At 47.5% G+C, this 15453-nt stretch overlaps 1 protein-coding gene across 8 annotated transcripts in view; it reads left to right on the top strand.

Moving 5' to 3' along the window:
• The window catches only part of PAX6 (paired box 6), a 29449-nt gene extending 15874 nt beyond the window's left edge, over positions 1 to 13575 (top strand). For 3 of the 8 annotated variants that reach the window (XM_082748861.1, XM_082748859.1, XM_082748860.1), the window contains exons 6-14: positions 143 to 184; positions 279 to 494; positions 1248 to 1413; positions 7379 to 7537; positions 8131 to 8213; positions 8451 to 8601; positions 8698 to 8813; positions 11593 to 11743; positions 12472 to 13575. In XM_082748861.1, the coding sequence (XP_082604987.1) occupies positions 143 to 184; positions 279 to 494; positions 1248 to 1413; positions 7379 to 7537; positions 8131 to 8213; positions 8451 to 8601; positions 8698 to 8813; positions 11593 to 11743; positions 12472 to 12557 (1170 nt within the window). In that variant the 3' untranslated portion in view covers positions 12558 to 13575. The remainder of the gene's footprint in view (positions 1 to 142; positions 185 to 278; positions 495 to 1247; positions 1414 to 7378; positions 7538 to 8130; positions 8214 to 8450; positions 8602 to 8697; positions 8814 to 11592; positions 11744 to 12471) is intronic. The other 5 variants (XM_082748864.1, XM_082748863.1, XM_082748862.1 and 2 more) reach the window with 3 other exon arrangements.
• The last annotated feature ends 1878 nt before the right edge of the window (positions 13576 to 15453 follow it).

Genomic DNA, 15453 nt, shown 5'->3' with positions numbered 1-15453 from the left:
TAAATTAGTTTTTTTTTTTTAGTTCAGACTGTTTGAAAGTATCATCATATTTGTAGTTTTTAGGGCTACAAATGTAATTTTAAGAAAAAAAGCTCTCTACAGTAAGTTCTCATACCATTGAAGGTATATTTTTGTGTTATAGACCCATGCAGATGCAAAAGTCCAAGTGCTGGACAATCAAAACGTAAGCTTGTCATTGTTTAATGCATACTTAAACAATTTTATTTTTGTCTTGAAATTATTAATAATGTGGTTTTCTGTCCACTTCCCCTATGCAGGTGTCCAACGGATGTGTGAGTAAAATTCTGGGCAGGTATTACGAGACTGGCTCCATCAGACCCAGGGCGATCGGTGGTAGTAAACCGAGAGTAGCGACTCCAGAAGTTGTAAGCAAAATAGCCCAGTATAAGCGGGAGTGCCCGTCCATCTTTGCTTGGGAAATCCGAGACAGATTACTGTCCGAGGGGGTCTGTACCAACGATAACATACCAAGTGTAAGTTCACGGAGATCATTCCCCCTCCCTGCCCTAAGCCCCATGCTCTTTCCTCTCTACCATCCCCTCTCTTCACCTGCCTACCCTCCTCCTCCTTGCCAGTGTCATTCTGCCTCTGTCCCCTCCCTGCTCCACCTTTGTCACCTCTGTATCTGGGGGTGTTGAGAGGAGGACACTGACCTTTTTTTTGATCTTCTGGAAAATGGGAGTCAAGTGCGGGGAGCTTTTCACCTTATTTGCATGCTGCAAAGTAGAGGGTGGAGGCGCCCAGGGAAAGGCACTTGAATCAAGAAGGAAAATGAAAATGAAAACCAAATTCTAACCTCCTCCCACTCAGACGGCCTGAACCTTCCTTCAGGTGTCAGACATCCACTTCTGCCCTAATAGGAGATGGAGTGAAAGGGAGCTCTAAGCCAAGTCATAGCCTTTTTGGAGGGAGTCATTTAACAAAGATTAGGTCAGCATAGACATCCAGCAGTAGTGAAGGAAATGCCCTCTCCATCCCGCATTCTCTGCGAGACTCAGTTTCCACGCCCCAAGTGATGGCTATCATTCTGTCTAAAATGTCTCTGCAAATCCACCCACTGTCCCAGGATGGCTTGGAGTTTGTTTGTTTGGTTGTATTTTTTTTTTTTTAAAAACATGTTAAGTGTCGTTCTTGAAGAGAGTGGGTGTGCTGAGATGGGGACTGGAGATAGGACAACTGTCTTTGGGAGACGTTACCATTTGGTTTGATTTTGGTTTGATTTGCAGGTGTCATCAATAAACAGAGTTCTTCGCAACCTGGCTAGCGAAAAGCAACAGATGGGCGCAGACGGCATGTATGACAAACTAAGGATGTTGAACGGGCAGACCGGAAGCTGGGGCACCCGCCCGGGTTGGTATCCGGGGACTTCGGTGCCAGGGCAACCTACGCAAGGTAAAAACCTGAGCACCCACCCTCAAAACTCTCCATATAGGCAGCCCCCCTTGCCCATCTTCTCACTTCTGTGCTCAAAGAATATCGTGGAGAGACTCTTTAAAGGCTTGGGACACACCGACTTGCCTTGTAAAAGGGTAGCGTTTGTTGAACTATCTCATTAGCCTTTCAAATTTGAGGGTCATGGGTGTCAGGAGTAGTAAGAATGCAGCCGGTCCGTGTGCGCGTGTATGCTGTGGGCAGGAATATGTGCGTGTGCAAGAGTTAGCTGTGTGGTGCCCTATTCAAATTTGCCATTAAAATGCACGGAGAGCCCCCTTGCTGTAGAAGTGTGACAAGTTAACACACTGACAGACTGCGAGGTAAACATAATTGTATCGTTTTGCTTTTTGCCGTAATTGACAAATTATGTGACTACGAGTAGGGTGCCTATGAAAGGGCGAGCAGCGAGATGCAGGGTGGCGTACAGGATAGGGCATTGGAAGCGTTGGGCTCCCAACTCACACAACCCCGTCATCTCTGGTCGGATTCCCTCCACTTCTATGGGCCCCCAGTTCTCACCCTCTGTGGGTGGCGACTGCCCAGAAGGGTGGGGTGAGGGTACTTGTGAGCCGGCCTGCGGGGTGTCCCAGGCCGCTGGCTGGAGAGAGTGGGATGGGGGGGGGGGGGCTGGGAGGAGAGAAGGAATCCGGACTGTCGCAGGATCTTTGAGAAGGAATGGAGGAAGAGGACCAGATGGGGGTGGGGTGGGGCCGGTTGGCTTTCCCCTCCCCTACACACCCCGAGGTAGCTTGGTCAAGAATAGGAAACAGTTTACTCCGAAGATTAATCGGTATTTGTTGTTCTTGTGACAAGGAGATAATATGCGGGATAATGGGACGTGGCGTCTCACTCCCCGGAGCACGATGAAGCCTGGGGGCTCCGGGCTGGGGGCGGCGGCGCGGGGACGCTGCCGGGGCTGCCCGCGCGTCAGTGCGCTCCCGGACCGGCTCCGGGTGCCCCGCGCCTCCACGGAGCCGGGCTAGAGAAGGGAAAATCGGTAACAGTATGCGAAATATCTGGTACAAAGGATGCTTCTGTCACTCGCAAGAATTTGTTATGGGAACAATCCTGTCGCTCTGTAATTGCTCATTAGAGAACGTTTTGTTTCTCATTAAGGCGACATGAATAAGCGTCTAGTTGAAGGAGACAGCTGTAGAAATGTTCCACAAGAGACCTCTGGACACGATTCGGCACCAATTGCCAATTAGACATGTCAGTTTTAAGAGCAGAAAACAATATAGGACGGACACTGGGAAGATAGGGAGCAAAGCGCTCGCTCTGTGTTTCCCAGCGCGGCCTCTGGGCCGGCGGAGGCCTCCTGATGCGCTGGGCCGGGGCTCCCCTGGGCGACCCCGCTGGCCAGCTAGTCCGATCCCGCCCCGACCCTGCGGCCTCTCGGGGTGCGGTGGGCACACCCGAGGAGGCACCGCCTCAGCTCCGGCCTCGGGCCCAGGCCCAGGGCCGCCTCTGATGACGGGGAGTGACGGGGGCTGAGCGTAGACCACCACACCCTCACCTGACCTTGGAAATGGTTGGATTCCCACGGGCGCACACGGGACACACCCGAGAGACACCCGAACTTGGCACTCCCCAGCGCCCGGTCCCCAGCCCCCAGCGACCTGAGGTCCTTGGGGCCCCTCCCCCGCCGAGTTGGGCGGCCAGGGTCGGTCCGAGAACTCCTGGGGAGAGCGCGGGGCGCAGTGGCCGGGTCTGGGAAGGCTGAGCCCAGAGCCTCCACCCCCCCTCCCCCAATCCCAGCCCCCCACCCCCGGTGCCAGGGCTCTCGTCAGCTTGGGGCCTACTGGACGTCCACCCTCCTGTTCCCAAGTCCGGACAGAAGCCCAGGGCAGCACTTTTGCCAGCCCCTCTGTTTTCCACCAGAGGTGGCGCCCGATTAGGGCAGCTTTTCGTCCCGGGAGGCTTGAGGGCGGGAAGCGAGAGCCTCACGCAAGGACCCTGTGGCGATGGTTGCGGCGGGAGGTGGCGCTAATTCAGGAGCTTTTAACTTTTAGGCGCCGAATTGCAGGAGGATTCTGACTCACCGACTGCCAATTCCCTCTCAGCCCCCGCAAGAAACCCACTCTGAGGCAGCGACCGCGGGCGCCGGCCGCCGCCCCCGCTGCGGGGGTCGGGGGCGTGGGGGCGCGGGGTGCGGGTGGCCGGCATCGGCCGACGCGCCCCGGAATCCTCAGATCTTCCGGGGCTAAGAAGACCCCCTCCCTCCTTCGCCCCCTCTCCCGGCCCGGGAAGCCGTTTTGGGGTTTTAAAGAGTCCATTACTCCGAAAGCATAAGGCGAGGTTAGGTCTCAGAGGGAGACAAATATGGTTTCCATCTGATCAACGCCATGCGGCGGTGAATAAAATCGCGACGACGTGGGCTGACAACAACAAGAGACAACTCTATCCAGCCCCAATTCTCCAGCGATTTGGTGGTTTTAGGGATCACGGAGACACTTTTTCTTATCTCCTCCCCCCCACCCCCCTAATACCCAGGCCCTCTATAGGATTTAGTCAGTCTCCTTTCAACAGATGCTACAATGTTTTGATCCGCGCTCCAGAGCTGAAAAGGTGCCGCAACCGGGTTGCTATCTTTTCTTGCTTGTTTTCCGCCTCACTGATTAAGACACTAAGAAACTAAGGAATGATTTTATTTCCCAGCGTCTTTTTTTTTTTTTTCTCCTCCTCCTCCTCCTCCTCCTTCTTCTTCTTCTTCTTTTTTTTTTTTTTTTTTTTTTTTTTTTTCCCCTCCTCTCCTTCTTCCAGGAAACAAATCCTATCCCCAGCGTCAGATGGGGCCGGGATAATGGGAGGCGCTTTCACTCGCCTTCTCACGGATTAGGCTGGAAGGTGGAGGCGCCCATTGAAGGCCCCTTCTTTGCGCGCTCCGAGGGGGCGCCTTTTAAAGAAGATATCTTAATTGTCTGCCATTTAGGTTTATCATATGGAGAATTCGAGATCCAACCTTTAGTTTTACTTTGTTAAAAGCTTTAAGAGTGGAAGGTAAATCCACTAAAGGAAAAAAAAAAGGGGGGGGGGGTGCCCAGTCTAAGAGCGACCTCTCCTGCTACTTTGAAAGTAGGAACAAACTTTCTGCAGGGCATGCCCGCTCTGCGGGGTGGTGGAGGGAGCCTGCCTTCATCAGTTTCTCCTGACCGGCCTCTAGTGCCGCCTCCCCCTCACCCCCCCACCCCCCACCCCCCCACCCCCCGCAAAGGGCTCTCTGTCTCCATTGACTTTCCCTACCCCTTAAATGTCCGTTCTCAAATGAGTGCCACGCCTGCGTTCCTGTGTGAGAGACAGCGAGACAGCGAGAGATTGGGGGGTGGGGGGTGGGAAGGAGGGCATGCAAATCTCCAAAGTTTTAAAATTAGGAAAATGTCAGAGAAGCAAACCAGAGTAGAGAATGCTATCTGCGGGGGTCTCCTGAGGGAAACCTGGGCAGCTTTGTTTAATTGGTGAAATCAAAAATGCCCAGAAAAAGGGCTGGAGTGGGCATGAGTGACCTGGAAGGCACGACTGACCACCCTGGGGAGATAAGATTGTGCTCTCTTCAGCACCCCAGTCCCTAAACGTCGCATGGTGGGAGATTTTTGTGTTTTCCATGAAGAATAATCCACAGGCCTAGTTTCTAGTTAACTGGCGAAAAGGGGCTATTTCTGAAGTCTTCCCCATTCGTTGAATCTGAAATTGAGGGGGTGGGGTCTCTTCTTTCTTTTCACTTTGGAAAGTCACCTGGAAACTTGGGGCAGTAAATTAGTACAGACACTTGTGCCCACACATGTGAGTGCAGCGTCTCCCTCCGCTAAGTAGCCTTCCCCGACCCCCCACCTCTCTGAAGTAGCGCAAGACGACCCAAGTAGAGCCGGTCTCTTTAGTAATTGTGTATCCCTTGTCTTCCTTTTCTCCTTTCTCTCCCTGTCTTTCCTCTTGCCTCTTTTCCCCCTCAGCACTTTTTTCTGTCCTTCTACCTTTCTGGTCTCTGTCCCTTTGAAGTCTTCTTTCTTTCTGCATCTCTTTCCACCCCCTCCTCCACCTCTCAGCCCACCCCCTCGGCCCCCTCCTCCCTCCCTGATTCCCTCTTCCACCCCAGACCTGGTCTCCACCCTCCCTGCCTTCCCCATCCGCCCCTCCCACACAAGCCCGCCTGGTCCCCATCCACTATCCTTGCCTCCCCACCACCCCCCTGCTCTGGCCCCCCATCCACCTTCCATCCCCCCAGCCAAGCGCCCTAAATAGCATTGAGGCGCCCGCTCTTCGGACAGTGATTAATGATAGCAGAGCAGAGGGGTTAACACACTTCACTGAAAAGTCTGTTGACTGGGCTTCTTGTAACACAATGTGGCCCGCTGCACGCCTCAAGAGAATCCTTTTGTTGTCCGCGCTCATTGTGGCCTCAAAATTCTGCCCACGAAAGTTTGCCAACGCTCCTGCCCCAGGAGTTTAATAGTTTCCCTTACTCGCGGGGCATTGTGCGGCGCTGAAAAGCAGCCCCTCGCTATTCAAGTGTTGGTGGTCATCTCAATAGATCTCCAAGGGCCCATATGGTGGCCAGTGCCGATGAATCCGCCTGTTTAAATGGGGGAGAAAGTTGGGGTTTTAAAACATTTCAAAGTTCCTGAAAAGATCCCACTAGATCCTGTCACAATTCCGTGAACTCTTTGAAGGCACTGCCTATTGTCTCCTGGTTATAAATGATATTCCTGGCCAAGTCGATTCCCACCAAGGCGTCCCTAGAGGCGTGCCCCCCCCCCCCCCCCCCGCCAAAGTTCTAGGATGGGGGGGCACAGCCCCTGTTGGTATCCCTTGGGAGCCTCGGGACCAAAGACCCGGGACCCAGTCTGCAGTGGCCCTGGAGGCCCAGTGAGGGCTGAGTCCTCCCTTCAGACAGGCCCTGGCCTCAGGAGCAAGAGGCAAGGCAAGAGCCAGCTAGCCCAAGTGTACAACTTGCCCTCCAAGCAGCAAGGGAAAACAATAAAACTTTCCCCTGTTTAATGATAGAAATTACATTAAAAGTGGTGGAAATGCCCTAATTAAAAATGTACCACTTAAATGATATGCCAAGGATTCAGCTGCAGCATAGCATATTTAGCTAGTTAGTGAACTCTCTACTATTTCTTTTTTAAAATTACACGTTAAAAATTTAAAAGAAATCTTACTTTTCTCTGGTGCAACACATTACAAAGAATGGACAGTCCTTTTATCTAAATATAAAATTCCATTTTCAGCAATTATAGCCTGTTCTTGGTGATGATATAATTACAGCTGTGCTCGTAATAGGTGTCAAGGCAAAGCGCACTCATACAATAGTTGAATAAAACTGCAGAACAATGCGAGCATTTCTAAATTCACAACCTTTAAAATGAAATTGACTGTGCAGAATTCAAATAAAAACTAGATAAATATTTTTTTTAAAAGATTACAAGCTTGGTTTGGTTTCTTAATAGCATTTTCTACAAACCTATCAACATCTAATTGATTAGATAGGAATTACTGATTATAGATCAGCTGAAATCTTGAACATCACTCTTCTATTTTCCCAACAGAGCTATAGGTAAATAAATTCTGTAGGGAAAGGGAACTGAGCGAGGCATTTGGGACTCAAGGTTAGTTATAAGGGATCATTTTAACTGGAAACTTCAGCGCTTGTTTTGTTATTCAAAGACATGTTACTTTGCAGTGTCTATATTGTACAATGTCTTCTTGACAAAAACAGATAAAAAGATACAGACTTGGTTTAAAAAGGAGAGAGAGAAAGAAAGATAATGTATGTCATTGATGTCTTATTAGGAGAAGGCTGACACTTAAGTGACCTAGGGAATGTCTTGGTGAGCCTGTCAGGAGGGACTGCTCTTGGAGTTTATGGCTACACCCGGGCTCCAAGTTATTCCAGATTTCTCTCACTGTCCTATTCTTTTTGTTCCAGATGGCTGCCAGCAACAGGAAGGAGGGGGAGAGAATACCAACTCCATCAGTTCCAATGGAGAAGATTCAGACGAAGCCCAGATGCGACTTCAGCTGAAGCGGAAGCTGCAGAGAAATAGAACATCCTTTACCCAAGAGCAAATTGAGGCCCTGGAGAAAGGTGATGGAGTTTTTGAAAGTAGAGAAGCAGTAAATCAAACTAAATGCCACATCTTCAGGACAAAGAGCTAAATTTAGCTGGGGCCCTTTGCATAGAGGACTGAAAAGGTTTCTTTTTTCTTTCTTTCTTTCTTTTTTTTTTAACCCTGGGCATCTTTTCAGTGTGTGTGTGTGTGTGTGTGTGTGTGTGTGTGTGTGTGTGTGTGTGTGTTTTCTCTCTTCTTTTCATGTACCAGTAATTCAAAGACCAAGAGTCTGACTTCTCATAAAGAAAAAACTGATGATTTGGCTAAGTCAGGCCACAGAAGGGTACTCGAATGAATGTCATTCTGAAGAAAATTTAACTTAAATTTAAAGAAAATTTATCCAGTGGGATAGCTCTTCCAAGTACAGTCCATAACCATGGTACTGGCATTTTTTTTTTAAAGATTTTATTTATTTATTTGACAGATAGAGAGGTACTGGCATTTTTAAGGGAAGTGGTTGGAGGTGACAGAGATGGAGAGGTAGGACCCAGGCTGAGCTTGGTTGACACACACTTGGTTGGTTTGTGAAGTTCTGGCACAATGTGGAAAACTCCACTTCCTCTTCCAGAGTTTGAGAGAACCCATTATCCGGATGTGTTTGCCCGAGAAAGACTAGCAGCCAAAATCGATCTACCTGAAGCAAGAATACAGGTACCCAGGGCTGTGTGGTTTCATGCTTTGTGATGCCTCCCATTTGCCCTTTCTGGACACAAAGGTGCTTAGTTGTAAGGAGCGCTATTCCTTTCTAGAAACTGTGAAGGATTCAGTCTGCTAAATGATTTGCTGCCCCTGGGGGATGGGGTGTGGGGCTGGGGGGCAGTGGAGGCAAGAGGGGGGAAGGATGGGCTGGGGTAGGCACAGGCCTGACCTGTTCCATCTGATTTCCAGGTATGGTTTTCTAATCGGAGGGCCAAATGGAGAAGGGAAGAAAAACTGAGGAACCAGAGGAGACAGGCCAGCAACACCCCCAGTCACATCCCCATCAGCAGTAGCTTCAGCACCAGTGTCTACCAACCGATCCCACAACCCACCACACCTGGTAATTTGAATATTCATACCAGTCATAAATACGCTTCACCTGCTTGCCCTGGCCCTGCCTCTCAGCATGACAGTCTGTGGTGTCCTCCTCCTGCAGTTTCCTCCTTCACCTCGGGCTCCATGTTGGGCCGGACAGACACCGCCCTTACCAACACGTACAGCGCCCTGCCGCCTATGCCCAGCTTCACCATGGCGAATAACCTGCCTATGCAAGTAAGTGAGGCCGCTGGCTGCCTGCATCCTGGGTGCCTGGGAGAAGAAATGAGGGGGTGGTCAGGGCCTGCAAATCTCACTGGCCGTGTGTGCACCCTTGGGAACCTTCCCAGGTGCGGTGATTGTCTTTACCAGTCAAGTTTTTTTTTTTTTTTTAACAATAATATTATTTTCTTTAAAGATTTTATTTATATATTTGACAGAGAGCAAGAGAAAGAACACAAGCAGGGGGAGTGGGAGAGGGAGAAGCAGGCTACCTGCTGAGCAGGGAGCCTGATGCAGGGCTCGATGCGGGGCTCCATCCTAGGACCCTGGGATCATAACCTGAGCCGAAGGCAGACGCTTAACAACTTAGCCACCTAGGTACCCTACCAGTCAAGTTAAACAGCCAATCCAGTCTTTCAGTTGGACTGATGGATTGATGGATGGCCACTCTGAAAAAACCATGAAAACCAAGTTAATCTGCCTTTTGCTCAGAGAGGATGTTAGCTTGAAAATGTTGGGTGGGGATGGGGCATGTTTTGGGTACCAGAAAGTGGAAATAATTCTGGCACGTTATTAGATAAGAAGGGCTGAGAGCATACCTACATTTGGGTTTATGTTACTCTGTTCATATTAATGAATACATACGCAGTGGACCCATTTTGGGTATTATTTAGAGTATATGTGATGAACCAGTGAGGAAGGAAAAAAGGGTCAGAAATAAGATTTGTATTTGCATAGTGGGATATACGGAAAGAAACAGTGAGTTTTCTTCTGTATTTTACAATAAAAAATGGAATAGAGGTATTTGCTAAAAATTGAGCACTTCTTGGCCATGAATTATGTCATGAGTTTGTGGCACGCTGGCTGCCTGGATACAGTTAGGTTCCAGCCTGCCTCTCCTCTCAGTTCTGCTTTAAATGGTTATCTGCTCCTACATGTGCGAGGTCCTGGATAGACTACTAGCCCTTTCTGATGGAAGTTACATGGGGCAGGTGGGGTGTACTACAACTTTCGACCTGGATGGATTCTTGATGGGAAAAAAAAAATTTTGGTCTTCTGGTGGGCCTTCTGTGGTGACTTTGCCAGGACTCCTGGAAGATTCTGGGCGGTGTGAGATTGGCCAGGCTGAGCCCCTGCTGGCAACAGTGCTGGGGTTACACAGATGGAACCCTCACCCCTGAAAGTCTTTTGATGAATTTGAACTCCAAATAATAACAAAATAGATGTTTCACAGTCTTCAGGCCAAAACAGGAGCGGCTACATAAGCAGCTTCAGAGGAATTTATTCACATGTTGATTTTTATTGCATCTGGATATTAGTAGCCGTAGTGCAATTAATGTATCTTAAGGGATTAACGGCCCATTGGTTGGTATTACTACAACTGCTTTGGAATTTTCCAGAAGTTAGGTTGCCTAGAGGAAATGATTTTGGGAATTAGAAAAAAATGCAAGCTGAAATTCTGGCAGGGCCCTCAAGGCATGCTTGCCTCTTTGAACCTGATGTTCCAGTCATGCTCCGACTTCCATAGGGCCGCTGAGTGCCTTGTTTAGTTTTGTAAATTATAGTGACATCCAGGTTTCTGCCAAGATCACAAAATTTGTATATGAGAAAACATTTAGAAGCAGTTCCACGGGGGCTACTGTTCTATGAAGGTTGTTTCCGCCTACTGACTGGTGTGGGGTCAGTTTATTGCAAACACTAACTTTAAAAAGTTACACAACTTCCATAAAACAAAACAAACATACATTCATGAAGCATAACAGAAATTTAAAAGTTATCAATAGTTCTACCTTTCAGAGAAAATTTGCTCTTTGGATTTTGGAACTGGGCGGGGGAGTGGGTTTTGGTCTGTCTGTCCATCAGTTCATCTCGTTGACCATAATCTTCAACTATCTTACAAGAGGTGGGTGTTTTCCACTGAACCCTCTCTACTGGGTCACCCTTACTGAGAGGGTGAATCTTGAAATGTTAAACATTTCTGCAGTTTGCAGAACAGAGTAGTGCTATCATCTCCCTTCTTCTTGGCATTATGTTTCTATTAATTCATCCCAATCTTGTTGCCCTGGCATAGCTCTACATGAGCTCATGAGGGATTTTGTGTCAGTTCTGTGTATTTCTTATTCACTTAGGAGAAAGGTTTACTTTCTCAATTGAGTCCAAACACTCAGAGGGGAGCAACCCAATTTTATGGATAGAATCTCATCTGGGTTTTTAGGTCTATAAGGAAGTCACAGCTAATTCTCAGGATGGGGCTTAGTATTTACTGACACTTCTGACCATTTTAATCTGAGATCATTACTGATCTCCCTCTTCAAAGAGTCTTTAATCCCATGAGTCCAACCATGAAAGGCTCCCAGGGTCTCTGGAGCAGATTTTCTAGAGAACTCCTCCCACATGCTTGAGATACAGGATGTGGTCGTCACTAGATTCGCAAATAGATTGGATTTGTAGGAGAGGGGGTGTGTTTTCATGGAAGTCCTCATGCTATAGCTTCTCTGCAGATGCCAACAGAGGTCCAAGATGCAAATGGACAAAAACCTTATTAATTTTATGAATAGCATCCACCATCTAGCTAGATAGCAGTACTTTGGGGCAATATTTACTCTAGCGGTGGTCAGTGGAAGGACTGGTTGGAGGCCCGATTGCCAGGCTATCCTGTGGAATTCCAGTAGTCTACATGAGGGCATCTTTAATGATACAGCTTGTTGGCACAGTTCCTGGGGAGGGGAGAACCTGGGGATGTGGCCGTGGGATGTGCTTCTCGGTAACCACTGGTTTGCCTTTCTCCTCTCAGCCCCCAGTCCCCAGCCAGACCTCCTCGTACTCCTGCATGCTGCCCACCAGCCCTTCGGTGAACGGGCGGAGTTATGACACCTACACCCCCCCACATATGCAGACACACATGAACAGTCAACCGATGGGCACCTCGGGCACCACTTCCACAGGTGAGCCGCCGCCCCCTGCAGGCTACGCGGAGGTGGCCTTCACAGCTCCTTTTGCCAGGTGATGTCCCTTCGCTCAAAGTGAACCTCCACAGAACCTCCTGGCCTCGTGTCATGGTGTGTTTTAACTCTTTGCTGCTCGCAAGTTTTCTCTGGGGAAAACTGATCCAATGGGGGAAATTCAGTCAAGCCAGTTAGTAACCTGATCCCATGTAGATAGAAAGCAAAGTTGTTTTTCCTGAATTTGGTCACAGACAGTGTGTATGAAGGCAAGGCCTGAGAATGTAGGTTCTCTGAAGAGAGGTTATTCGCCAGAGCTCAGTGGTGAGGGCCCGAGTGAGCGAGCAGTGTGGTGAGTGTTGTCCGAAGACTTCTCACCTTCCCAGCTCTTCCCTGCCTTTCATTGGAGATAAAGAAGTACCACAAGGGCTTTCCAGAGATAGTTATATTGGTACAGTTCCAAACATACAAACAAACAAATGGAGGTTTGTTTGTTTTTTTTTTTTTTTTTCCTCTCCTCTTTTGTGTGGGAGGACTTGGGATTGAATAGATACATGGAAACATGTTATCTGGTTTCTGAAGGTGCTACTTCTGTTTGTGTATATATTTTTTTTAATACAGTTAGAACGTTAGCGAGCATTAGAGTTTTTTTTTTTTAACCAATAATTCATACTCCATGCTTATCTCTCGAAGGGAATTTCTACATGGCTATTTCTCTCATCCACTTCTAGGACTCATTTCCCCTGGTGTGTCAGTTCCAGTTCAAGTTCCTGGAAGTGAACCTGATATGTCTCAGTATTGGCCAAGATTACAGTAAAAAAAAAAAAAAAAAAAAAAAAAAAAAAGGATATATTGTGTTAATTCAGTCAGTGACTATGTGGACACAACAGTTGGGCGTTCAGGAAGGAAAGAAAAATGGTTGTTAGAAGCACTTCAGTTCTGCAATTGTGTCCTGTATTGTACCACTGGGGAATGGACTTGAAACAAGGACCTTTGTATACAGAAGGCACGATATCAGTTGGAACAAATCTTCATTTTGGTATCCAAACTTTTATTCATTTTGGTGTATTATTTGTAAATGGGCATTTGTATGTTATGAAAAAAAGAACAACGTAGACTGGATGGATGTTTGATCTGTGTTGGTCATGAAGTTGTTTAAAAAAAAAAAAAGGAAACCATGATCAACAAGCTTTGCCACGAATTTAAGAGTTTTATCAAGATATATCAAATACTTCTACCCATCTGTTCATAGTTTATGGACTGATGTTCCAAGTTTGTATCATTCCTTTGCATATAATTAAACCTGGAACAACATGCACTAGATTTATGTAAGAATATCTGTTGGTTTTCCAAAGGTTGTTAACAGATGAAGTTTATGTGCAAAAAAGGGTAAGATATAAATTCAAGGAAGAAAAAAGTTGATAGATAAAAGGTAGAGTGTGTCTTCGATAAAATCCAATTTGTTTTATGTCAAAATGTAAGTATTTGTCTTCCCTAGAAATCCTCAGAATGATTTCTATAATAAAGTTAATTTCATTTATATTTGACAAGAATACTCTATAGATGTTTTATACACATTTTCATGCAATCATACGTTTCTTTTTTGGCCAGCAAAAATTAATTGTTCTTAGATATAGTTGTATTACTGTTCACAGTCCAATCATTTTGTGCATCTAGAATTCATTCCTAATCAATTAAAAGTGCTTGCAAGAGTTTTAAACTTAAGTGTTTTGAAGTTGTTCACAACTACATATCAAAATTAACCATTGTTGATTGTAAAAACCATGCCAAAGCCTTTGTATTTCCTTTATTATACTATTTTCTTTTTAACCTTATAGTGTGGTGTTACAAATTTTGTTTCCATGTTAGATTATCACTCTAAACCAACGGTTCCTTTCATACATACTCTAATTCGTAAAGAAATAATTCTTATCACTTCATTAATTTGAGATGTGTTAGGAAAAAAATTCCCCTTAAAGCTATGTGTAGATCTGTGCCCATCTGTACCCACAACATACATATAAAACGGTCACATTCCCCAGCTAGCCATTTCGTTCAAAAACTCAAAGTCTAGAAATGATTTAAAAATGCAACAAGCTATTAACTAGGAATTGTCTTTGGAATTAGAGCTGGCATTTTCAATCTGGGCAGATTTCCATTGTCGGGCTATTTCAACAGCGATTTCACTGAAGTATATTCAAAAGTAGATTTCTTATACAAGACTCTCTGAAAGCTGTCGCCTTTCTCAAATAGGTCCTCTCCCTTTTCTCTTTCCCTCCCCTTTGCACAAGAGGCATCATTTCCCATTGAACCACTACAGCTGTTCCCATTTGAATCTCGCTTTCTGTGCGGTTGTGGATGGTTGGAGGGTGGAGGGGGGATGTTGCATGTCAAGGAATAATGAACACAGACACATCAACAGACAACAACAAAGCGGACTGTGACTGGCCGATGGGAGCTAAAGGCCTTCAGTCATTGGCAGCTTAAGCCAAACATTCCCAAATCTATGAAGCCGGGCCTATTGTCGGCCAGTTGTTATTTGCAATGAAGCACAGATCTGATCATGTTTAAAGTGGCGGCACGCAGGGCAGGAGTGCTTGAGCCCCAGCAAAGGATGGAAAAAAATAAGCCTTTGTTGGGTGAAAAAAGGCCCGTCCAAGACTTTTCTTTCTGTCTGCTCTGAGCAACATATAAGTCAATACAGATAAGTTTTCTTCTGCGAAGTTCAGTCAGAGGCTGGGGGTTCTGGCCGTCTAGATGAAATGCTTGCACAGGCAGAACGCTCTGGGGACAAAGACACACTTGCACTGAATTGTACTCTGCTCTTTTGTTTTCTTTTGTTTTGAATCCCCATAGGCAAATGGTCAGAAATATAGAAATTAATTGGAGGCTTTAAGAAAGAGCCTTCTTGTTCAACATCCACTCTTTTCTGGTGAAGGGCTTCCTCCGGAACAGATAACTGTGATTCATCTCTGTGGCATGCTGCGTATTAATCATTTTATTCCACCAGAATTGCTGCACGTCTAGAGACACCTTCCTGAGTTGATTGCGGTGTTTAGGCCTATGTGTGCGCGGCTGTGGATTCAGTGGCGGTGTTCAAGGCACGCTTGCACACTTCGGCAGTGTGCACACGGACACACGGTCGTCGCACTGGCCTGTGCACACACTTCTCATCTACCTCCTGACCTTGTGCAGTGGCTACTCCCAGGGGAGGGCTGCGTGGTGTGGGCTGCAGCTGCTGGCTGGCGCACTTCTTCCCTGCAAGGAGGGACACTTTCCAACTGGCTCAGATGGGGGCCAGGGTCAGGCAGCCAGGCCTGGCCCACGGCTCAGTGGTGCAGAGAGCACAGGCTGCAGAGACCTGGGTGCTGAGCTCTGGGTGCTGGAGCTGGGGATGGGAGTGGGGGTGGGGGTGCAGTGCTGTGTGTGGGAGCCGAGCGCCTCAGTGCGCACGGGCGCTTGGGCACGTACCGGAGTCTTCCGAGGGTCAGGAGTGCCAGGGAACAGCGGCTGCTTTGCCTTCTGCCCTCACCCCAGGGAGAGGAGCTGTCCTTCCGAATGGAGCTCCAGGCGCTCCCCGGGGGGACCAGCATGGCAGGCGCCGTGCGGAAGCAGAGCCCTGGAGGTGGTGGCCTTTTACTCGTTGTCGTTGAAATAATTTATTTTTATTTATTTACTGATAGGTATATTTATATATTTATCCGTGAGAACGC

Source organism: Mustela nivalis, assembly GCF_964662115.1.
Source record: "Mustela nivalis genome assembly, chromosome: 9".
NCBI classification, from domain to species: Eukaryota; Metazoa; Chordata; class Mammalia; order Carnivora; family Mustelidae; genus Mustela; species Mustela nivalis.
This window is presented reverse-complemented; position numbering and strand designations above follow the sequence as displayed.